We start from the raw sequence: 25,269 nt of genomic DNA, 5'->3' as shown, positions 1-25,269 counted from the left end.
CACCTTCGATTGCTAGCTTCAGACTCATCACTCTATCTGACACTCTTTTTACCTCCAGGACATTCCTAATAAACTCCTCCTTCAAGATAACTCCTACTCCATTTCTCTTCCCATCTATATCATGATAGAACAACTTGAACCCTGCTCCTAAACTTCTAGCCTTGCTACCTTTCCACCTGGTCTCCTGGACACACATCGTGTCTACCTCCCTCTTCTGCATCATGTCAACCAACTCTCTACCTTTTCCTGTCATAGTTCCAACATTCAAAGTCCCTACTCTCAGTCCAATACTCTTGGCCTTAAAACTTAATACTGTGTTACAAAAATCTCTAAAGACTGTAAAGTCCTAATCTGTTCCAAACTGTAGAGCAGAAAGAAGAAATAGCAAGTAAACCGTGAGGATTACATATTAACTATGATATGACGAAATCAAAATCATCAACACACAATTGCGGTTGTTTGTTTGCGCAGTGGGCGGCACGGTGGCGCAGTGGGTAGCACTGCGAGGCAGTTCCCGGTTCGAGTCCTGCTCTGTGCAGTTTGCATGTTTTCCCTGTGTCTGCGTGGGTTCCCTACAGGAAACATGCGCTTCAGGTCAATTGGCCGGTCCCAAATTGCCTGCAGGTATGAGTGTGAACGTGTGTGTTTGTGTCTCTGTGTGGCTCCGCGGTGCACTGGCGTCGCGCCCGAGGTTTCCCCCACATCAGGCCCTCAGTCAGCTGGGATAGGCTCCAGCTCCCCTTAACCCGCGACAGCGGATGAAGTGGTTTCGAAAATTAATGAATGAAAATGATGGTTGTAATTATTTGACTGGTTTTTCAGGACTTTGACAAAAGGTGAAACTGCAGTGTTATATTTTCGGCCACGGGAGGGCAGCAGCGCATCATCCTCCCATCAACACTATTAAAGTCTCCTGAGCATCACATCAGGTTGTCTGTGCGCGATTGGTGCGTGCTGTGAAAAGATTGAACACAAAGCAATAAAACGTCTGAAGTTGCGCTATTTTGTATTAGATTTGCATGAATAATATAAAATATTTGAATACATCAGGAGAAATTAGAAGTGCAAATTGAATCAGCTATGATTCTGAGGATGGATTTTCTTTTTTTCCACACAGTGCGGCGGTGAGTGGGATAAATGGACGCCGCCCGGTGCACACATTCAACGGAATCAATAACACATACTGTATGTCGTATGTTAGTAAGGCAGCAGGTTCTATAATTATCAGACATTCTTATGCATTTGTCAACGTAGCATCCCCGCCACATTAAACTGAAACTGCTGTAATATTGTGTATTTGTAACAATGGCTTCCGCTTTGGAAGGATGACCAATCTTAAATCTGATTCTGTGCATTAGCCATTAGGCCCTATAGAATACTTTCACATCTGAAATCTTTAAATAAAGACCGAGCGTCTCTTAATTCATTAAATATTTATATCAGTTTAGCTTTTTGTGGGCTTCCCCTCCTTAAAGATTCATCCACGTCCGCCCCCAGAGGTACGCTCTCCATTTGGCGATGCGGAAGGGAGATTCCTCAGCTCTTCCAGTCATACACCCCCTCTTCTGTCTGATGTTACCATTACGCACCACTATGGTAAGCGGAGACGTGGTTCTCTGGGGCGAATCCCTGCCGACGTCACTCCCAGCTCTGTATAAAAAGGCTGAGCAGAGCCTCTGATCAGACTCAAGTCAAATCGCCTTTTCGGCTGCAGCTCTTCAAAACAAGGATAATTGGATTTAATCGTCAGCACAGAGTAAGTGTCTTTAACCATCGTGAGACTTTTTACACTTAGTCTTATTTTGCGATTGGGTTTTTTGAGTATTTGTGTCAGAAAAGCCGTATATTCAGGCGACTGACCCTAACAAAGGTTTATATTCTATCATATTACGTATATTTATGTTACCCTGTGACAATATCCTGCGCTGCAACCCCATGCTGGCACTTTTAGACCTATTTGGAGCGATCGAGCCACGAATTTACGCATGTCAAATCTATCCGCAGACCTTTGGAACGCGCACAATGACTCTGAACAAAGATGAGAAATTACGGAACATGGACAAGAGAAGAGGGAGTGTGCCTTTCCCGATGAATCTACCGAATCTACACCGGAGAAGCATGCCCGTGGACGACCGTGACCTGCGCGCCACGATGCCTCAGACCGGACAAACAGACGAGCTGTCCAACCTCCTGCGCTGCGCGTCATACTCCGTGAACGAGCAGCACCGAGGCAGCTGCGCATCGGACTCCTCCGACTCCGTGATTTCCACCGGCAGCGAAGCAGAGTCTCAGGTTTACAAAGTGGTTCTCCTCGGCGAGCACGGCGTCGGCAAGTCCAGCCTGGCGCGCGTCTTTGGAGGGGTCGAGGATGCTGGTCACGACTGTGATGAAGCAGGTAAATGGTTACACACGAGGATGACTCATCAACCAATCCACACATACATGCAGAAAGGGAGAGGATAGAATGAGCAGGGGTTGATTTGGTTTACTTGATGCTGGAAAAAAAATAAATAGAAAAGTCCAAATTAATTCAGTTCATGTTTGAGATATTAAGCACCAAAATATAAAGACAATAAACCCAATTACCACACATCTGCAGGGACTATGGAAAAATGATCCTCGTGAGCTTTAAATCAGAATTATTCGTATGAGAACAAACAAAGTCTTTAAATGCATTGATTATTTCAGTTTCCACCTACAATAAGGCACCAGCCCTGCCTTCAGTTGCACAGCTGTCAGACACACCTCAAGTAATGGGGAAGAAAAAAAATTAAACGCTAGCAATTTCTTGATGCTGCGCTCAATATTCATAAAAAACAGGGGTGGGGGGGACCCAATGCACTGGCAACAGGTGCAGCTTTTCAGAAAAGATATGTGTCTTTGTCTAACACAGCGTCTCTTTCCGTTGTCCCCCCCAGGAAACACATATGACCGATCTATCGTGGTGGATGAAGAAGAGACGTCTGTTTTGCTGTACGACATCTGGGAGCAGGTGAGTGTCATATCACACGTGCATTTTGCCCACTAAGCAGCTGGGATGGTTTGTGATGCCTCTTGGTTTCTGTTCCTGTCTGAAGGATAATAGCCAGTGGCTGAAGGAGCAGTGCATGAGGATGGGAGACGCCTACATCATTGTGTACTCCGTGACTGACAAGTCGAGCTTTGAGAAGGCATCAGAGCTGCGCATTCAGCTGCGTCGAGCCAGACAGTCAGAGAACATTCCCATAATCCTCGTGGGTAACAAGAGCGACCTGGTGCGGTCCAGAGAGGTGTCTGTCGACGGTGAGTCAATCTGAGCCTAGAATGTTATAACATCCGCTGAGCTATTACAAATTTTAAGCTGTTAAATAAAACAAAATATTTTCAATTCAATGTTTGTCAGCTGTAATCTTGAATATTAATTTTCTTTCTCCACATGTTTGTGTTTTTTCCTTTCCAGAGGGGAGCGCCTGCGCGGTGGTATTCGACTGCAAGTTCATCGAGACGTCCGCGTCCCTTCACCACAACGTGCAGGACCTGTTCGAGGGCATCGTCAGACAGATCCGCCTGAGGAAAGACAGCAAGGAGGAGAACGCACGACGCATGGCCAACTGCAGGCGTAGGGAGAGCATCAGCAAGAAGGCGAGAAGGTTTCTCGGGCGCATGGTCGCACGCAAGAACAAGAAGATGGCTTTCAGGCAGAAGTCAAAGTCCTGCCACGACCTAACGGTTCTCTGAGGACCAGATGGGACAGACGGACTTTTTTTTCTTTTCTTTGGCCTCTGAAGACCTGACGCTGTGTGTGTTTTAACACTAACCCTAAAGGACTAATAGAGCTGGACAAAAATATATTTTTTATTTTTTTAGACACAAACAAAAGCAGAGAGGACTTAAAAAGTGATCCCATTATTATAATAATGGTGATAACTTGCATGAAGCTTTGCAAACATTTATTTTATTCTACTGTTTATTTCTCTTTGTTTGCCTTGAGCATATTGCAGTCATGATATGATCAGTATATATCTATATATATATTAAAAAAACACACAAAGGCTTGTCGTTTCTAATCCGTTGCTAAGTTTGCCTTGTCTTTGGGTTATTGTGTTGTTCGTTAGTGCTGGGGGTTGATGTATATATTGTGAAATGAACGACGCAGAATTCAACAAACATCTCATTATTGTAGAAGACGGTAAAAGGTCACGACATTCGGTGGTTACATTTTACTTGAAACACGGCACGCAGGTTCGTGCCTTGGCCGAGTAGCTGTGGTCTAGTCAGAAATAAGATGAAAAAAAATGTGTGTTCCATAACACTGAATTCATGGTGTGAATGTCTGAGTGAAGCAATAAGTTGAGTCACTTCAGTGGACATGATTTTGGAAATTCTGTTCATTCTGATTTTTCATTTTCAATAAAACATGAAATGAAATAACAAAATCTTGTCTGTAATTTTTCCTGAAGTGGAACATGAAGGGAATGTTTAGACACTTTAAGTCCTTCATGAATATTCCTGTGATTTTATCGGAGCAGTGGAACCTTACTAGACACTGGTTTTTCACAGGAAGGAAACATGCTAGTTAAGCATGTTAATCTGAAGGTGTTAACCATTAATCTGTGTGAGGAATAGAAGTTTCCCCCCTGATTTAAACTCTTCCCAGCTCTCAAAGGGAGAACACACATCATTTCGGAGAAGGTAAGACAGGAAATATTTTCTGTGGTGTGCTTTGGATGTTTGATTTATAGAACTTCTATAATTGTAACGGTGCTATTTGGTGAAGCAACAGTATATTTAAAGTTTGTTGTTATACTTTGAAAGCTGAAAAGGGAGTTAATGGAGTACTAAGCTGCACCACAGCCTGAAATTAGGTATCAATAAAAAGAGATATTTGACAGATACGAAAGCTCCAATAAAATGACAAAACCTCCTGCATCAAAATTGTTTTGGTCAACTCTAATGTACTCTGTTCAGTACTGTCTGACTCAGATATTGTTGTGTGCTTCAAGTGGTGATATCTTTCAAATTCAGGCTGTTTGTAAAACTGTGAAATATTCACATATGAAAGAATTCCACTGCTGTGAATCAGTAACAAGACAGAGTTGTGCTGATTGCAGGACAGAGCTTTAAAAATGTGTGAAATTTACAGGAACTCATGGCCGACAGTGAAGCTGCAACGATGTTCATCATAGCTCTTATAGTAAGACTGCATCTCTTACTTACTTGTAATTGTCACATTTTTGCTAACTTACAGGCCTTTTGCATCGTGAACAATGTCACTGAGACATCTGATTATTGTTTTGCAGTTGAAAATTCTTTACACTTTAGCCCCATGCCATGGGGCCAGTGTTAAAATCGGTGTCCCTGAAAACTATGATGGAATTTTTCCATGGTATCTGGCCAAGGTAAGGCATTTCAACGTACTTAAATTGAATGAGTAAAAGTTCTTTTTGGGCTCATAATCTACTATAAAATGAAGAATAAAATATAACTTTTATAATCCTGGCCTTATTCTGACGATCACAAAGAGGTTAGAGAGTGTGCAAAACATAAATACGAAATCAATCAAGAAAATTATGGAATAATGAATAGCAGTTTCAATGCACATGTTTTATATAGTGGATAAGTTGGTAGACATATATACAGTAATAACTTGGAATAGTTGAACATCCTAATTGAAGTACCTGTATTTCATTTCCTTTTCAGTTAATATGTCTCATATATACCGTAGTCTGCTTAAGTGTGAAAAAACATATGGTGGAAAGATAAAGACGGCTAAATGAAGGCAGAGTGTATTTTTCTCCCCTCGCTCTTTTATTGTCTTCATTGCCACAGCAGAATATAATTGGAGTGCTTACAAATGGATGTTCGATATAAAAAACTTTTGCGTTATGAATGAAAAGGACAGTGGTCTAATAGTTGGTGCTTTTAAGTGAATTTCTTGAATGTTCCTGAATTAATTTCAACATTAATGCTTTTAGAGGACCCACATCCCTCCTGCAGAGTAATCAAAGAGCCTTCTTTTAACATATTGAAGTATTTTACAAGCATTACAGCAATAATTTGGTCATCAGATTAACTGAGGGAGAGGATGCTCGAAAAATTAAAGACAAAGGTTGAGAGAATCATCTTGTTTTGTATTTGAACTGAAGATATAAACCCTTGAAAACAAGTCACCTCAATAAGATTCTAATATACAACTGATGAAATTCATTTTTTCCATCTGTTTGATTCATAAACGGTTAAGTCACGTTCCTGAAAAAGATGGGTGTCCTTGTTTTTAGCACATACAAACAGCAGTGTGTGTTTGTGAGGACTAATTTCAGCAGTGGAATGATACACAATTAAGTGCTCAATGCAGAACGCTAAGAACGGGACTGACATGCTTGATTGCAATTAGAGAACATGATATCCAGCAAAACAGTGATACTGAATGATGTGAATCTGTTACCTTCAGGCTTTAGGTAATTTCAAGCCAGAAGAGCTGAATCAAAGAGCTCTGAAATCATAGACACTGCATATATTTATAGTTTTTTTAGTTTGCACAGATTTTATTGATGCTAAGAAATGTGAGAAATAACTTCTGACATATCCAAAAAAGCGTGCGTGGACGTGGAGGCTTTGTGCTACATTATTGTGTCTAGTCAACATCTCACCACTGCTCCAGACCTCCTACACTTCACTGTTTGTGCTCACGGGAATGAAATGGGAAGGAAAACTGATGAATTGTGAACTGTGTTCTGTTCGTTCAGCTCCATAGCCTGCCGAGTAATTACAGTGACCTGGTGGTGACAGGGGACGATGAGGGGATATTCGGAGTGGACGCTCAGTTTCTGTACGCCTTGAAGCCACTGGACAGAGAGAAACAGCCGTCCTACTCTCTGCAGGTAGCAGATAATTTAATTCCAACTATAATATACAGTATATTCCTATATCAAACACAAAGGACTGTAACTGATGGAAAACGGTGGAAATTTCTTTCTAAAATTCATTTTTGACCACTTAAACAAAGAATTGCAGATATTTAAAATATAATTCTAGCATGGATAAATAAAATATAATTAATAAAATATTCCTGAGCTACAACGTAATTGACTTTCTTGATGTGATTAATGTGGTTATTTAAAATAAAGACTTGAATTATTGTATTTCCACTAGTGTTACCTGAATTGTTGATAAATGTGAATCACGTGTGTGTTTGTATGTCCATTTCAGGTGTCATTCAGATCATCAGGACACAGGAAGAGTTTCACCGTGGAAGTGTTTGTCATCGACAAGAACGACAACGTGCCCACTTTCATACAGGAGAGCGTGAGAGGCAGCGTTCAACTCGGCCTTCTCAAAGGTAGGAGACGGATGAAGTTGGTGGAGTTAGTTTTAAGCTGGTGATTGATGGAGGTACCTGCGGTGGAGGATTCTCCTCACCATGCTCCACCTGTCTCAGGAATCCCTTTCATGCGGGTGGAGGCGCTGGATCGGGACGATCGCGACACGGCCCACTCGGATCTGCGGTTCAGCCTCATGGAGCAGACACCCAGGATTCCCTCAAGCCAAATGTTCTTCATCGATTCCGTCACAGGAGAGGTTTCCCTCACCGAGGAAGGTCAGTCTAAAAAAAAACATTCAGTTAATGTCACACTAGTTCTGTTTTTGTGTTTTTGTCACAATTTAAGTAGTCGCAGTTTAATTAATAAATGGAGTTCTCATTCGGAATGTGTGAAGACAGCAGAACCACCTCCTCTCTTTCAGAAGTCCTGTTGTAGTTATATTGAATAAAATTGGAAAAAGGAAATCAATACAAGAGAAATATTTAAATTCTAGAAATCAAAGTGTATCTTCATCTGACATTCAGGATAATCCAAAACGGCACTCAATCTAGCTCCCTTTAAATTCAGTTATGAAGTGAAAAAAAACCTGGATCCACGTTTTTTATATGGATGTGAACCAAATTTAATGAGATCTAATCTGGACTAAGACCCATCGCTTCACCAGGTTTGATGGAAAACTGAGATGCTTCAGAGTGATGGTGCTGACAAATCAACCAAACAACCAACCAAAGAGCAATCAACCAATGACCCAACCAACCAACCAAAAAAATCAGCCAACCAAACAAACAAACACCCAACCAAATAAGCAAACAACTATTGAACCAACCAACTAATATGCCGAGCGACCAACCATCCAACCAACATAGCAAAACGAGTAACCAACCAACAAATACACCACCAACCAACTAATGAACCAACCAAGCAACCAACCCAGATGATTAAATAAAATGATATAACAATGATGCCGACAACACAGACATAACAGCATGCAAATACATTTAGATTAGACCTGATACTGGTTTTGTGATGGTGTTGTTTGTTCTTGTTTGTTCTTGTTTGTGCCATTCTGGCCTGTAACTATTGGCCTTTGTTACAGCTCTTTATAGCGCTGGATGACTTTACGCTGTTGCTGCTGGATTCGACAAAGCTTCTTCATACCAAAAAAAATCAGCTCACCGTCTTGATATTACATTTTAATGTGATCACCATTCAAGAGAGGACATTGTGAGTTAGTAGGTCCTTAAAGCGTGTTAGCAGTACGGTAATTGCCCTTTAAGTGATTTCTGTTGTGAAAGGAAATTTAAATGAATCATTCTGAAAACAGGAGTTATCTCGATGTGACCAACAGGAGCCTCCACTCTGGACCCAGAAATGTGTGGCCGGTATAAGCTCTCGGTGATGGTGAAGGATATGGCTGGGAAGGCAAACGCTTTTTTCACCACTGGCATAGTTACTGTTGAGGTGACCGGAAACACCTGGGCCTCACCCGACCCTGTACGGCTCCAAGAGAACCTCCCAGGCCCTTACCCCATCCCCATCTCACAGGTGAGATGCATATTCATCTCCTACCGTTAACTATCATTTTACAATCAAACAAACTCTGTCAATAGTCTCGACTGAGTAAAGTGTCATCATATTGCCCGTTGCTGTTTTTAGTGCCTCTTGAGTCCTTCTAAGTGACCAAATACTGAATTATTGATGCTGTTCAAATGCCACGCATCCTTTCAGACCACCTCCTGAATGAGTCACTTTAACAGCTGTAATCACTTTCACTCCCACACAGCTGAAACACACACACATACAGAATTTTAATCAACTTGTACAGGTTAGCATAAATATGGTGATGTTTCTTAAAGTATAAAACAAAACTGGATTGATTATATAGTCTCTATAAAATCTTATTTATCCATTACACTATTTGCAATTTCAAGAGAGTATCGGCAGCTTTTCTTAGTGGTTTGTTGAACATATAAATCAAACTGGATTACCTTGACCTGAAAAAAAAAACGTATTTTTACTCATTTTATAACAATTATCGCTCATTTGTAAAGCAGGAAAATCTCTTTAAGTACATTTTGAATGTTGTCGCCCTCTTTAAGAAGTCAGAAAGCACACTGAGTCAGTTTTTAACTGTGGACCAATCCCTGAAAGTGTGACACAGATGATACCCAGTCATCCATCAACGCTCTGAATTCAGGATAAAAGTCTGTTTTAATTAAGTCAATGCTTCTATCCTTCATTTCTTTTTTAGTGTTTAATGTAACATTCATTTAAAGGCTTTTCTCTCATTCTCACGACACGTCTGTCCCTGCACTTATCTCACCTTGGTTGCTGTACTATTATCCCTATCAGCTTGACGTCTATAAATAACTTAAAAGTCCTCCAAGGGTTTGCACTACATGGAAAATAATTTGTCATTATCATTCTGAAGGATTTCTTTGTGCACGCACAGAATACTACTGATCTTTTATTCTCTTCTGAGAATCACAGAGCACATTGTGATGTGGAATTGAACACATAGTGCAGGTTATGAGTGGCTGTGGACGGTAGGTGCATCGTAATACACCCCCTCCTCCTGCGTTCCCACCTCCTCCACACTCACCCTCCGCTTCTCATCGCACCCTTTCCAACAGCCACTTCCACCCACTCAAAACGTGTGGATTCACATGTGTAGGCACATTAGGTTTTGGGTTTTTTTTAAATATTATCAAAGACCACTTCAGATTAACAGTTAAATCTGCCCTTTAGGTGTAAAAACCTAACAGCAAATACTAGGAAAAACAGCTTCTTCCCTTTCACATTTAAATGCCGCGTGTGTGCCTCAACGTGTAAATGAGGCTACGTGGAAATATTTCAGTGTATCTGATTTCATTTCTAATGAAAAACGTGTGAAGACGGTGAGAAATGAAGCCTCCGTCGCTGAATTGTTGAGAAGAACACCACTGACCATAAACTGTTTTGTCACAGTATCCGTTTTATTCCTATCCTATCAGAACAAACTGGATTAGTTTAACATGAATGTTTACTTTGGGGAAGCCTTCTTTCTCCCACGCTGAATGACTGGACTTCTGTGCTCAGTAGGTGGTGAGACAAACCAGTTATGTCACCTTCAAGGCCCACTCTTTGGTTCTCCTTCCTGTGTCCCATGATAAATGGAATCACGTCTGGAACAAGTGCCGTCTTGTTACTGACTCTGGAATTAACATGTGGTTTAGTGTTCTTTGTGGTCTTCTTTATAAAAGTCAGATTTCAGTCGAGATTACTGATCAATCAATCATGATCAATTTGACCGATTCTGCAACGAGATGAAAGCAAGCTCTGGTTATATTTTTAAATCTAGGCCTTTTTTTTCAATGCTTTTGCATCACTGGAGCTCAAGAGGTGAATTTTTATTTATTGCAATATTCTGATTGTCTGCCCGAAACTTTGGTTATATAATGCAATCAGGTTTGAGATGCTAGAGTGGAACTGAGGCCTTAGAATTAATGTATAAAGACTCTTAGCTGATTGAATTGCAATTTCTCAGTCAAATTAAATCTTGTATTTTGTTGCAGAATTAGTTGGAGACTACTAGTTAATTTAGGCCAGTGCTACATTATCAAATCTGGAAACATGATGCTACCCAATCTACAAGCATGGGACATCATTGGCAGGTAGCTAGTTTTGAATATGTGCTATTTATGCACATAATTTATGGTTGGTTCTTTATTATTGTTCCGCACATGCAGATATTGGTGGCATAAGGCCACCATAACCAACTACATCGAGAATCTGTGGCCCTCAAACGGTTTCAGGGCTGATATTTATTTTCTTATTCTGCACTCGTTCCTTTAATTCGCTGAGAACCCTGCAGACCACGGTGACGCAGTTCAAACAAAAAAAAAAAACTTCAGCGGAGAGACAGAATTTGCTCTGCAAACTCAAACACTGACAGAGGCAAAACAGATGACTTCATGTATGTTTTGTATAAAACTTTATGTAGAGCAGCGTGCGATCATTAATCAGCTCTTTAAACATATCCTTAAGGCTCTGAGGTCCACAAACCCAACGCAGCTGCGCGAAGCCGCCTTCTGTATACACAAGCATTGGTGTTTGAGCAGCCATCTCCAAAACAAGGGAGGAGTGTGTGACAGTGTGTTGAGAAGACACACATGGCCTGTGGTGTGCATGAGCGCTGCTGCATCTGGGGCCCTCTCCTTGTTGGGTGATGTTTGTTGGGCCCTTTCAGCCCCACTGCACAGCCCTCTGTCAAGGGCTGTAAAGCAGAGTGGAAAATCCCCCTCAGCCTGCATAGTTAGTTTTGGCTGCGCTCTTTGTTCCACATCATTGTCAGTTAGCTGCTTATCATGTGAATAAATGGTCACTCAGCTCTGTGCTTACATCATGCAGCCTGCTGTGGCTTTGCAGGTATACGCTGCAGGACAATTGTCCCGTCACACAACGATACAAAAACAGCATTTATATCTGTGTTGTCAAAACGATTGCCGTGGTAATGTTTGTGTTTAATCATACCGCATGCACTTCCATATTTACAGTACATAAATATATATACATGCATACACTGTCTGCAGTAAACTCCAGGTCCAACATCAGGTTCTCTCTGAGTCCAAGACCTCTGCCAGAGCACCTGAGTTTGAGGATGAAATAAACATTGTTCTTATTTTCTCGTCAGGGGTCGCCATAGCGAATTGTCTTATTTGCGATCTGCAGATTTTGAATTGGCAAGCGGTTCATGCCGAATGCCTTTCCTGTTGCAATCCATACCGACAACAGTAATATAATAGGTAGAAATATTTGGTCTGTGTGTGTGTGTGTGTGTGTGTGTGTGTGGGTGTGTCCAGGTCAAATGGAGCGGAAGTCAAGCAGAGTACAGTCTGGAGGGGGAGTTTCCAGAGATGCTCTTCACCATCAGCAGAGAAGGAGTCATTTATCTCAATGCCCCCCTGGACAGAGAGACACAGGACCAGGTCTGCATAACTGAAAGCTTTCCACCTGCACCCCCCCTCCAAAACAGCTGTCAGCACACGATAATCATTAAAGCAACTAAACACTGGGAATGCAGAGGTTGCGAGATGTGCGGTGCATTAACTAAAGACATCAACTTTTATGTCTTTCTGATATCGTCTTTATGTCACAATCCTTCAAAATCACATGTGACACATCCGTCCATCCATCCATCCATGCATTCATCCAACCATCCATCCATCCATCCATGCATCCTATGTCTGACCGGTCTTCTTTGTTGTGTCAGTTTCAGATTAGCATTGTGGTCGAGCGTCCGGATGGCAGAGCGATTGCCAAGCCTGTGGAGCTGAGGGTGATGGTGGGCGATGCAAATGATAACAGACCCACATTTCCACAGGCCCAGTATCATACTGTGGTCAAGGAGCTGGCGGCACGAGGTAACAAACAGCTTTTTTCTTTAGATTTTCTTAGCACACTCAAAGAATATTTGGACAACTTGAAAATGAGTCGGGCATCAATCCATCATCAAAATTCTTCTGTGTAACAATATTAACAGTCATACACTCCATACGTTAAACACATGGTCGAGTTATAAATTACTGGTAATGATAAACCCATGTTGCTTAAAGAACAATCCCATTTACATCATGATGGGATTTTTGTTTCACAACATTTCCCAGGAACGCTGCCTGGAAGAGAAGCTACGGTAATAAAAGTGCTGACAGTGCCAGATACCTTTTGTGAAAGCAGATTGGGATTTTTGCCAGGTCGAGAGGGGAAAGCACTCTCACTTCTACCCACGCTCATAAAAAGCACACGGTGTGTTGTGACAGGACATGAAAGCTTTTTTTCCCTTTGTTAACGCTTTAAAACAGGCTCTGATTCTGGGAAGCGACATTAAGGGGACAATTAGTGAATCTATGTGATCTTCGAGTGAAGCAGGAATTCTGCTTTATTCTTCCACCCCTTCCCTTCCTTCTATTTACTATGTGATTGTCCTGTTACACAACGTCAGAACATCGTGTTTCAACTTTAGATGTCCTTTCTGGAATTTCCCCAGGGACAGAAATTCTGACGGTGCAGGCCGCCGATAACGATGATCCCAAGACGGACAACGTGCGGATCTTTTACCGTTTGGTGGGACAAATCCCGGAGAGTCCCCGCGCCCTCTTCAGGGTGGACCGCGACTCGGGGGTCATCTCAGTCCAAGCAGATAGTATGGAAGGCACAGCTCCTCAATACACCCTCACTATCACTGCCGAGGATGCCAAAGGTGACTTGATGATAATGATGACTACGATGATGACTACCATGATGACTACGACGATGACGATGACGATGACGACGACGACGACAAAGACGACGACGACGACGATGATGATTGTTACTTTCTCATATTGTGATTCATTCCTCTGGTAACCACTGCGAGGCTTACAAAAAGGTTCAAATGCTTTTTTAGTATGACTTCCCTCGCTGCTGGTCTTCCTTCCTGCTGAATTGGGAAATTACATCAAGAGTAATTAGAGATAAAGATCCATCCAGGAAATGTATTATTTATTTTATGTGGTTATTATTATTTTTTATGACTACATTTCTTTAAAATCTAGTTACCTTTGCCCAAATGTTATCTGAGGACATTCTGTAGTCGATGCCGTAACTGTGCTTCAGTTCCCCCAGTTAATGTTGGGAGATAACAGAAATAAGAAAAAATCTAATTTGTGGAAGAATACTGCATTAAGAATAAAAATAGTGCCTCCCTAATATAGACCTATATCAGTCCAGCTTTCCTATTACCATCCCCCTTATTTAACTTTTGATGGCGTAGACTCCCCGGCCAATCAGAGCATGAGTCATAATTGAGACACGGGTGGCAATCAAGCTGCAAGTTGTCGTACCGCCCAAGAGGGCATAGATTGAAGAACGACTGTGACTAAATGCAACAGCTATGAAGCAATTACTGTGCCAGAATGTAAGATGACATATTGCCCTTGTGAGCTAGTGTGTCAGTGGCTTCGCTGCCACTCTGGGTCGATCCGTTGCTAGCCTCAGGGATCCAGTGACGCTCTCTGCATGACTCAATGATCAGGGTGTGAAAATGAGGTACTTGATATTCCTTCAACGTGCTTTGCATGATGTGCTGACCCTGAATCACTAACAGATTGGTGTCTAAAACAGGCCTGAACAGCTCCTGCACCGTGGTTGTGACTGTGCAGGACGAGAACAACAACCCGCCAGTCTTCTCCCAACACGAGGTACGACCATAACGCAAACACTCCGAAGCTTGTGATGGTGCAATCCGCACGAGACACGATAAACAATATATTTGGAAAGTCTAAACAGATGTGAATCTGCTCAGGAGGGCACTGATCTCATTTTCCTGGCAGGGAACAGGATATGCCCTCTAATCTGTGGTGATGGCACCGTTTTACTGGAGGAGTTTTATTCAGTTCTTTGTGCACTAAGTGGTTTTGTTGTCTAACTGTATTCTTTCTTTCTTAGCAGAAGTTTCCATTTATCTGTTTATAGTCAGATCTACACCAAGTTTCCATGCCAGTGCAATTAACATGTCAGAAATGGTGCAAGAATCACCATCTTCAGAGGTGTTGTAAGAGAATTTTTTTTTTCAACAGGTAAAACTATACATGGCTGAAATACTTCAAACAGGCTTTCTCAACTTCTTGTTTGCAGCCCCTGTTGAGCTGAGGCAATTTCCTTCAAATAATTATTCTGCTGTGATCGAGATGAGCAATTCAGAGGCCAATGTTCCTTGCTCATTTCTGCCCCAGGGGTCCTGAATTTCCTGTAGTCTCACATGCAAAAACAAACACAAAAGTATGAAGAAAAAGGACGAGCAATTTTCCAATTCTCTCCATTCTGTTCATTCAAAAGTTTTGCGACACCTATTGCTTTGATTTTCTGCTCTTGCGTCATTGAATGGCTAGATGAAAACAGTAAAATTCACACCCTGGATGTGTTATTTGCTTTTATAATAGTACAAAAAAGCAGAAAAATTGAAATGATGATGATTATATGTTTGCTTCCATTTAAAATACTTTTAAATTTGAAGCCCACTTTGGTTTTCAAATATTAGATTTCCCAATTTTCCTAACTTTAATTAACTGTTTCTTAGAGGTATCTTTATTTCTTTCAGTCCATTCAGTCACTGATCTATTTGAACCTTTGTACAGTTTTTGTTCTCCCTGCACAAGAATTACTATTTTTGTTCAGTCATCGTACAAAATAGCATGTAATTGGACTTCCTACAAGATAAAAGCATGAAAGACCCTTCAGAAATAGACCACAATGTTCCTCTCAGCCCTCTCACTGCCAAGTATTATTGTACATATGATGCATTGGCTATAATAAAACACCTTCTTGCTCCAATTTCTATCTTGGAAAAGCAACTTAGGTCGCTGTCGTCACGGGCCCCGGGAAGAAGACGGTCATTTCCTTCATTTTGGCAACAAAAGAAAAATAGGTTGAAGAAATCAACTGATTTTTCTCCCACATCTCTTCATAGGAGGGTGGAAAGTCATTACTGCTGGAAGTTACGTGGGAGAGCCATCATGCTGTGATAATGGGGAACCGGTCCTTGGCTGTTCTCCACGTCAGATCATACTGACACTTAAAGACTACACTGACATTGTGAGCTGTAAAGGAACATTTTATTTTGAGAAGGGAGGGAAGGTACTGCCCTGGAATTTAACAGAGGAAATTGGCTATAGAGTCCGGCGGGAGCATCTCCAAAGGCAACGTCAGGAGACGGATGTGTCAAATGACGTCATAGGAAGGGATTCCACAATAGATTTTACTGACATAACATCTATCATCTCTTTGTGTCCTCTGGTTTTCCCAATTTTTATTTTTTCATGCTTATGCGTGTGTCACCCAGACACACATGTAGCAACACACAAACGTACACACACCAGCAGAGGTGGAAAATGCTCTTGAGGAGGTCATGCCTGAGTAGTGCAGCTTTTTCCATGGAGATGTGAAGGCAGCGCTATGGTGGGGTGGGGATGAGGTGGCGGGGGGTGATGCGGGAGGCGAGTGGTGACAGGGCTGGGTTTGCGGACCCAGTGGACGGGGGCAGCCAGATCACAGGCCCAGCAGCTTCTATAGAGGTCATCTGTGAGTGGCAGATTAAACGGCTGTCCAAACACACAGAGGTGTGTGGATGAAGGTCAGCTAACACCGAGAGGGCAAGAGGGGGCAAATGTACGTCCATATGCTGCTGCATACCGCCATGACAGCACAGGGAATTCACTCACTATCCCAAACACGATGTGAAATGACAATAACACGAGAAACCAGTGACCTCAACCCCCACCTCCAATAAAAAAGGAAACCAAAAAGAGTTCTGACTTTATCGTTATTAACTTCTATTTATGGAGCTTTGTTGCTAGTTTCTCATGCATTTTCCCTTCCCACCAGTACGGGCCATTTCACATCCCAGAAAACGCTCCGGTGGGCACCACGGTAACCGCCATGCTGGCAGGAGATGCAGATGTTCGAGGAGGAGACAGCTGGCAGGTGGACTACAACGTAGAGGCCGGAAATGAGGAGGAGGTCTTTACGTTAGTGCCGGACAAGCAGACCAATGAGGTCTCTCTCGTGCTTTCAAAGGTAAACAGTCCCACAATGTAAATTTGATTGGATTCAAATTTTTTATTTTAAAAATGAAAAAATCTCAATTAAACCAACACGTTAATAGTTTCCTTCATTCTGTTTGGGTTGCAAGAGATTTAGACAGACACATGTCTTCTTCTTGAGAACGCAAATATTAAAAGAAAAGTTCATTTTTGGCTTGATGGCACATATCCATCCCCTGATTCAGATGCTGGCTGTGCCAGAATAGCAGCCACGCGCAGCTTCAGGGATTTTTTTATTATTTTTTTTTGCGAGGAAAGGAGAAAAAAAAAGCCTTTCCTCGAACAGAATATGTCAATACTTCATCCCTGAACGCCTCAAACAAAGACAAGTGAGCACAAACAATACCCAGTAATCTCTCTTGCCCCTGGACCGCCTCCCCATTCGCCTGTATCCATTAATCCAGCACAGTGTGTGTGTGCGTGTGTGTGTGTGTGTGTGTGTGTGTGTGTGTGTGTGTGTGTGTGTGTGTGTGTGTGTGTGTGTAGACCGATGCTGCCATAAGTGGGCCAGGCAGGAGACAGTATTGTCAACCTCCATGAGAGAATAGATGAATGTGATTAAAACATGTTGCACGTGCTCTGCTGAGATAAAGCAGATATTGAAAAGCTAAAACTGGATCAGGTCGGCACACGAGGACTTCTGTTTTTTCGGAATGCTATTAGACGGATTGGATTCAGACCTGTCTGAGCAGCTGTTTTCCAAACTCTTGTATGTTTTTTCATTTACGTCTAACCTTCAATTTCTAAAAGGTATGCTGTCAGTCTCAGTCTAGCAAAATGTAACATCCTTCTCAAACCAAGCCGCTGTGGTATCAAATGTATTTGAACAAATCCTCTAATTAATTGCTTTACACTGAGGTCACTACCGGAAGGCAGACAAATCTCGTTATAGAAATTACTCACCGCTCACTCGGGAAGTGAGGAGAGTCTCATCAAGATAAGGAGAAAAGGAGATACCAGAAATATAGCAAAAAAAATTTTTTTTACCCGAAACAATTTTTGGGTAACAATTGTTCTGGGTAACAAGCCTCAAAATTCCATTTGAAGCTTGTGGGAATAGGAGCATGTTATAAAAGGTTAAATTAATCACTCTTTTAATGATATAATTAAAGTTATGGTAGCATAAATCTTTATTCATTACTTACCAAATTTGTGAATCTTCAGTTTAATCTGTCAGTAGCATATTGTATGAAAATTAAATGCATAAAATCCATGCACATTTAACCAAACAAACTTACATTTGATTTTGACGCTTTAACACCTGCAATATATTTTACTGTAAGATCGATTCAACAAAAAAAGACACAGACAAAACATAATTCTTTATCATAGGATTATTACATAGGAAATAGGATTATTCCACATCATTAAGAGGCTTCAATCTTTTGCCGTAGGTGGAAATACAAGCCTGTAGGACTTTCATATCCCAGAAATATGACTCTGACTGAAATGCCTGTGGAACATCATTTATACCTGAGTTTGTCTTTTCATTGTAAATATTAGCTTTTAGCCGTGAAGGTGATGAGAGATCAAGATATGAGAATAAATCAAAAGTACTAACATCAGGTGAAGCTGAGTAATGACTCATTTTAGTTTAGTGAGCATAGCCTCCAGCTACCACGCTCATGTTCTTTAGCGCTGATAACACCGAGTCGATGCGTCACTTCCAGTTAACAGCGGTACTCATACACCCTGCAAGGTCTGCTTTTCTTCTCCCTGGCAACAGCGATGCACTCAGCCTGAAACGCATGATGTAAGGCACCGCTGGTTTAATAATGTCTTGTTTCATGGACAGTCAGAACACGTAGAAAAGAACAGCAGATCCAAAAATACAGCAAAGACAAGTTCAGCTCAGGATTCAGAAGACTGCATTAACAATAAATCGACACAGCGGCTATTAAGGCAAAATAAAGGTTTGTTGCTAGCTTATGGCCAGATGTTTTGTGAAGCATTCCTTTGTGTCCCTACAGGTCTTGGACTTTGAGCGTGAGAGCGAGTACATCCTTGTGTTGAGTGCTCAGAACCCGGTGGCGCTGGTTCGAGGCCGATACGGACCAGCATCCACAGCGACAGTCTCCATCTATGTCGACGACGTGAACGAGGGTCCCATCTTGTCTCAAAGCCATTATGAAGTGACCGTCAGAGAAGGCGAGGAGCCAGGACGGGTCATCGCCACCATCCGCGGCTACGACCCTGATTCTCACCCTATCAGGTGAGCCTCAGTACCGATGAACGCTCTAGGTGTAACTGCCTACCTACCTACCTACCTCTTGATGTACTGCTTTAATGAACTGCCTTTTTTTTTTTTTTTTTTTTTTTTGATCGTACAGATACTCTCTTCAAGGAGACACAAAGAAATACTTTTCAATTGGAAAGTATTCTGGAGAACTGAAGACCGTCCAGGCCTTGGACCGAGAGGAGAACAGCACTTACACCATGGAGGTCATAGCAGTGGACGGACGTAAGAGTTCATTACTTTCTTTATGAATTCTAGAAGTAGCATTCAACATTTCCTAATGCCTTGACATCAGAACCCTCCAGTTTACTTCACTTTAGAGAAATATAGAGAAAGCAGCTGATTTAAATCTACTGACCCAAGACAGGAATTGAAGCTGCTGAGCTATATTTGAATTGGTCTCTTGTGTACCTCTTAGGAAACTCCTCTTTATCTGCATCCACCCTGGTCACTGTACAAATCCTAGATGTGAACGACAACAGTCCGGTACTTGTCGGTGACTATTCCTGGAAGTACCTGTGTACGCCTCGCTGGGAGGACCAAGCTCTGGTGCTGGCCTCACGGGACAGCGACGGGCCCCAGCATGGAGGAAGACTGAACTTCTCGCTGCGCAGCGACGCCACCGTTCGACGTAACTGGAAGCTAACACCTATTAATGGTGAGGTGACCACAAACGCTTGTTGCTTTTATATGTGTACATGTACATTTGAGAGGACTTAAGATAGACATTTAAATGCTGTCTTCAAGGGTCAGGCTGATTTGGAATAAGTTCGGAGGGTAAAAGAGTTGATTTGATGTCATCAAGTTGATGTGGCATTGTGATGACTGGCTTTGTAAGTATAGCCAGTGAAGACTGACTTGGTCTCAGCCAAAAAATGCTTTTGAGTCATGTGGAAATTGTTCAATTTTCTTTCTGCATAATGTCTTTCATGCTGATCGAGAACGAGTGACATGTAAGTATCCCTTTGTTCAGCTGTAAAGTGTTTGTGTTAGACTTGTTTCATACAAACGATTCACCACTATGACGTCCGTCATTTAGTCATTCAGGCAGTTTTTACCTCTCGCTTTCACTCCCATGTTCCTGTTAGTATTGATTGAGCTCTGCTGTAATTATATCTTCTGTGTAATTTCTTTGGCGTCACCACTGGGCCCCTGCCAGCTAATGGAGGCTAAAAAAAGGAATCTTACAGAATGCTTTGCACCTGGTCACAGCCAGTAACAGCTGTAACATATTGTGAGCTTGAGCCAATATAATGTAGGCTGTAGGGTTTGTGTGAAGTGACATTAAATGTGCGGACATGTGTCATGTTCAAATAACAGTTATTTTCAATATCAAATTCTAGTTTTTTCCTGTCACAGTTGGAGCGAAATCCACATGGGGGACAGAGTGGTTCATACCTTCGACACATTAGTTCAGTGAGGTAACCCACAAAGACGAGCTATAAACACAGACTATATGCATAGGAAGGGGCTGATGAGACACAGGTGCAAACAGTCGGGGGAGGACCAGGAGACACACGTGGCAGGTATCATGTAATTACGCAGAAAAAAATACACTATCGAAACCCAAAGCCATGACAACACAAAGGTTCCTGTTATGACTGTGGGCAGCAGGTAGGAGAGAAATTGAGCAATATGGTCAAAAAAACAGTTCGAGGTTGGCAGGCGGTCAAAATCCAACCAATGAAAACAATCGCTATCCTATCAGTACATAGAATTTATATACGATTGCAACTTCACCTCATCGCGGATTTTTAGTTGGCAGTCACGTGATACCGTACGTGCTTTCTATTGGCTGATGGCATCCGGAAGTGTGCTCCGTTCCGTGAGTCTCTGACTGACATGAGACACACAAGTGCTTTAAACAGTCGATAAGAGTGTGGGAAAAAGTAATGCAGATAGAAGGTGGTTTAATATCAGTATGCGGAGGGTTCATAAACGTTTAAATTACCGTGAATAATCAAATAAATAGATCGCAATCTCAATCACGGATTCCTCAATCGTGTGTGGTTCCTGGAACGGATTAACCGCAAAGAACGAGGGAGCACTGTATACGACATGAAGGGGAATGAAGGCGAGGTAAAACATTGAGGTTAAGACCCTCTGATAAGGGTTCAAACAGCTTGATAAAACACTTCTCGTCATTCGTGGCTTTTACGTCACACAGCCAGGCCTGTGTTTTAGACTGATCCACAGAGATAAGATAGAAACACACTCCAGACCTCCATGGACAAACCAGTCACGCATTTAATGTGTTGTTGTTATGGAGTTTTGAGAATGTGTTTTTTCTTTAGATTCATAGTATGAAAACAAAAAAAATTAAAAGAGCCATGCAAATATTTTTTCATTAAGAAATCTTGTTAAATGCATAAGTTAATTTTTTTTTTAAAGTTTACAATTTTTTTGACCTTCAGATACTCACACCAATCTGTCCTTAAACATCCCATACCTGGCCCCTGAGGTCTACACTGTGCCTTTCACCATCTCCGACAGCAGTTCTCCACCCAGGAGCACCTTCATAAATCTGCCAGGTAACGTTGACGCTCTCACTGATGAGCTGGGAGTACTGGGAGGTTATGGTGCATGAGCGTAGAAACAATTATCAAAGATCTACAGCCATGTTGGTGTACAAGATTTGTTTTAAATATTGTTCCATTACTCTCTCCTATTAGTGACGGTGTGTCCCTGCAATGTCAGAGGGAACTGCAAAATGCCCGCTAAGCAGTTGCAGGGCATGCCAACCATTCAATCTGCAGTGGGCATCCTGCTGGGCACCTTTGGTTTCATCGGTAAGTAGACACGAATCAATGCCTAGAATGCATTACAAGCTCCATTACCTATGTACTAATATTCATTCATTCATTTTCTGAACCGTTTTATCCGTCGTAGCTGGTCACAGAGAGCTGGAGCCTATCCCAGCTGAGTTTATAAAAATATTTGGTGCAGCTGCACTTTGCTACAGGACAATTGCATTGGATTGCAGTAGATTTTTCAAGGTTTAATGTAAAACATTTGTAGATTTTAAAGACTTGAAAACGATAATAATCTTCCTTTTTTTCTAGGAACTGTCCTCATTGTAGTATTTGTGAGACTGTCCTACCAGAACCCCAAACGGCAGAGCAAATCTAACCAGGAGACAGTTCCCCTGAAGATATCCCTGTAATTATGATCACTCTTTCTGTTCTGCTTTCCTGCTCATGCCAGTTGAATCAATGTCACTATTTGCTTTAGGACACTGTATTCATGAATGTCAACAATGAATTTACAGTGAATTTCATTTATTGGATCAATGTTTGAATGCACACTGACCTCTGAACACAAGATATCCCCTTTCATTATGATGTCCAATATATGTAAAGTCCATAGCTCTGTGCTTGGGACATGATATTTTGTTATGTTTTTAGTTTTGTTATTCCTATGCATCTGTTCATTTGTATCCAAAAACTGAAGTGTTAAAACGTTTCAAGTCATTATATTCTATTAAATATATTGTCACCATAAATCTTTTGGGTTTTTTTGGGGAAAAAAGTCATGACTCTTAGTGTTGAGTCTATAAGTCGTTTTATTCAACGCTGCATTGGAAACTTATAAAAATTTGTAAATTCTCGAGATTTTATTTTGAAAATATTTTGTGGCAATGCCAAAATTTCACATCTTAATCCAATTATTCTTGTGAATTAACCCTTTAAAGGTTGAGTCTTGAACTAATTGACAATAAAATCATTCATTTTCATGTACCGCCGCTGTAGTCGCCGTAGCGGGTAACGGGGAGCTGGAGCCTATCCCAACTGGAATAGGGCATGAGGTGGGGGACACTACGGGCACGACGCCAGTGCACCGCGGAGCCACATACAAAGACATACAAACACGCAGACATACACTCATTCCTACAGGCAATTTGGGACCGGCCAATCAACCTGAAGTGCATGCTTTTGGAGGTGGGAAGAAGCCGGAGAACCCGGAGAGAACCCACGCGGACACCGGGACAATAAAATCAATTTTTAGGAAAAATTTTTTTGACAGAGTTGTCAAAAAAAAATTAAAATTGATTTGTATGTATGAGCTTTAATTTGCATAATTTTTTGCATAATCTGGAAATTTTTTGCATGCATCATGCAAATGCATACATCAGCTTTTCAAGGAAAGAAAATATCAAAATATGTAGAAGTCTCAAAATCCTGAAAGGCTTTAAAGGATTAAATACATCAGGCTGTTAAATTGCTATGCTATAGGATGGATAGATACAAGTCACATCAAGAATGATGAAAAACCATGAATGAGAAGAAATACAAATATTATTCTGAATGACTTATCTATATGATGCTGTGCCTGAGCCCCTGTAGCGATGAAGGTGTTCATCATCTCTGCTACGTAGATTATCTTTTGTCCATTCTACCTTTCACTGTAGCAACAAATTGAGTGTGACTAGCTGAAATCGTTCTAATTACATTACAAGCTCCAGTCTCTGTGATAGCTGCATTATAAATGCTGACCCAGACGACCAAAGAGACGAGCAGTGCTTTACTGACACCGAAGTCTGGCTATAAATAGCTCAGCAATTGAAGGTCCATTGAATGACATTGTTACAGCAGTTTCCAACCTCCCATTCACAGCAGACAGAGCTTTGCAAATTAAAGAGATGCTAAATAGTCACCTATTAGCCTGCTGTAACAAGAATTGAATTAACTTGGGATAATTTACCCTCTCAAAGACACCACATTTAAAACAAATGGCTTAAATGGGTAAAAAAAAGGGCTAAAAAAAAAAAGACTGCTTGTATTAGAAACCAATTGATTAAAACTTAATTAATTCAACTGTCTTTGTGAAATAGGTAGAAATTTGAATTTCAGATTTTTGCTTCCTTTCAAGCATGGGAGGGCAAAGATGCAAAGTTAGAAATTAGCTGGGTCATTCAAATAAATAGGAGATGTTTGACTAGCATTAATATTTATTTTTTATTCACCAGAACAAACCAGACATAAATTCAAGTAATACGTTAATGTTGCTCCACGTCTGGCGGATGTTGCCGGATATTGCTAAAGCATTCTCAATATCGAATTGGCTACACGATTAAATGACAGAACTTTGTTTTAATCAATCAATCAATTGTGCCGTTGTGGTTGATCAATCAGTAAGACTTGTGCAAAAATGCTAAATTAAAGTCATTTAGCAATAACATGACAATTGTATCCAACCTTGAGACCCCAACGGTTTTTACAACCTAAGAACCTTTACGTGTATTCATATCGGTGAAAACAGAGTGGAGAAAAACAAAATCAGCTAAAACAATTTTATTAGCTGACCTCATGACTTTTGAGCATATATTTCAAATCAACAAAGTGTTTGCATTATTTTGTTCGGTTCAGAGAATGCCTTTTTCCAATATCCAATGTGTCACAAATGCAGACTGTTGTCAGATAAGCCAAAACCCCCAATTTCAGATGTTCTCTGTCTGAACTGTTCTAACAAGGAGGACAAATGTCAGCAATGGAGCAGAAACGTTATGAAAAATCTAAAAATAACCACATTTACATATTCATAAACATCATGTTTCCTCAACTGGTTATTTTCCGTGTCCAGTGACTCATCAAACATACAAATAATGCTGCTGATAGCGTACGCACCCACTCCTCGTTTATAGGATATTTATAACATCGGAGAGCTGTTCCGGTCAAAGCACAACATAGCTCAAAAAAATAAAAAATAGGGGGAAAAAAGCCTGTGGGAGACGAGGGAGCAAAAAGAAAGGGATTAGTTTGACCCTCGGTGTCGAGCCTTCCCTTTGGAAGTTAAATAAACTCCTGCTTGAACTTATATGTGTCCCAAATTACCCTACAGAAGTGTCTGGGGAACTGAGGGGTCAAACCCACCACATGTGGACGGGCACTTTAGGATGGCAACAGTGAAGCGGTGACCGCCTTTTCCTCAAGGGGCCAAACGGTTTTCCATTGCTCAGTTACCGGAACAGTGTTTTTCATAATCCTTCCACCCTCTGCTCCGAGTTTCCCCTCAACTGTGGCTATTTTAAGGTTGTGTATTTCATATTCTGTCCAAATTTGACAGTTTTCTACTAGTATATGTTAGCCACTTCCTGTCTTGGTACCACAGGGAAATA

At 41.3% G+C, this 25,269-nt stretch overlaps 2 protein-coding genes across 3 annotated transcripts; both read left to right on the top strand.

Annotated features, from left to right (window-relative positions):
- The first annotated feature begins 1,601 nt into the window (after positions 1–1,601).
- rrad (Ras-related associated with diabetes) lies at positions 1,602–4,415 on the top strand. The gene is made up of 5 exons (XM_068337997.1): positions 1,602–1,756; positions 2,005–2,395; positions 2,919–2,992; positions 3,078–3,282; positions 3,440–4,415. Exons 2-5 carry the CDS (start codon positions 2,023–2,025, stop codon positions 3,715–3,717), a joined length of 930 nt encoding a protein of 309 aa, XP_068194098.1. The 5' UTR covers positions 1,602–1,756; positions 2,005–2,022; the 3' UTR covers positions 3,718–4,415.
- Positions 4,416–4,549: 134 nt separating this feature from the next.
- cdh16 (cadherin 16, KSP-cadherin) lies at positions 4,550–22,615 on the top strand. Of its 2 annotated transcripts, XM_068335968.1 has the most exons (18): positions 4,550–4,671; positions 5,123–5,173; positions 5,280–5,378; positions 6,726–6,860; positions 7,189–7,318; positions 7,418–7,576; positions 8,650–8,846; positions 12,143–12,268; positions 12,553–12,703; positions 13,327–13,539; positions 14,442–14,518; positions 16,701–16,892; positions 18,889–19,130; positions 19,249–19,379; positions 19,573–19,812; positions 21,569–21,685; positions 21,827–21,943; positions 22,217–22,615. In XM_068335968.1, the coding sequence occupies exons 2-18, from the start codon at positions 5,129–5,131 to the stop codon at positions 22,315–22,317; spliced, it is 2,472 nt and encodes an 823-aa protein (XP_068192069.1). In that variant the 5' UTR covers positions 4,550–4,671; positions 5,123–5,128; the 3' UTR covers positions 22,318–22,615. The 2 variants fall into 2 exon arrangements, with proteins under 2 accessions (XP_068192069.1, XP_068192155.1); XM_068336054.1 differs by lacking the exon at positions 4,550–4,671 and having other exon boundaries at positions 5,041–5,173.
- The last annotated feature ends 2,654 nt before the right edge of the window (positions 22,616–25,269 follow it).

Source organism: Antennarius striatus, chromosome 1, assembly GCF_040054535.1.
Source record: "Antennarius striatus isolate MH-2024 chromosome 1, ASM4005453v1, whole genome shotgun sequence".
Classification (NCBI taxonomy): Eukaryota; Metazoa; Chordata; class Actinopteri; order Lophiiformes; family Antennariidae; genus Antennarius; species Antennarius striatus.
This window is presented reverse-complemented; position numbering and strand designations above follow the sequence as displayed.

Bases quoted from the DNA above. Each gene is read 5' to 3' on its own strand.
- rrad (XM_068337997.1), top strand. From the start codon at position 2,023: ATGACTCTGAACAAAGATGAGAAATTACGGAACATGGACAAGAGAAGA. The intron at 2,993-3,077 runs GTGAGTGTCATA...TCCTGTCTGAAG, and splicing joins TGTACGACATCTGGGAGCAG to GATAATAGCCAGTGGCTGAA. The intron at 3,283-3,439 runs GTGAGTCAATCT...TTTCCTTTCCAG, and splicing joins CAGAGAGGTGTCTGTCGACG to AGGGGAGCGCCTGCGCGGTG.
- cdh16 (XM_068335968.1), top strand. From the start codon at position 5,129: ATGGCCGACAGTGAAGCTGCAACGATGTTCATCATAGCTCTTATA. The intron at 6,861-7,188 runs GTAGCAGATAAT...TGTCCATTTCAG, and splicing joins AGCCGTCCTACTCTCTGCAG to GTGTCATTCAGATCATCAGG. The intron at 19,380-19,572 runs GTAAGAGTTCAT...TGTACCTCTTAG, and splicing joins GGTCATAGCAGTGGACGGAC to GAAACTCCTCTTTATCTGCA.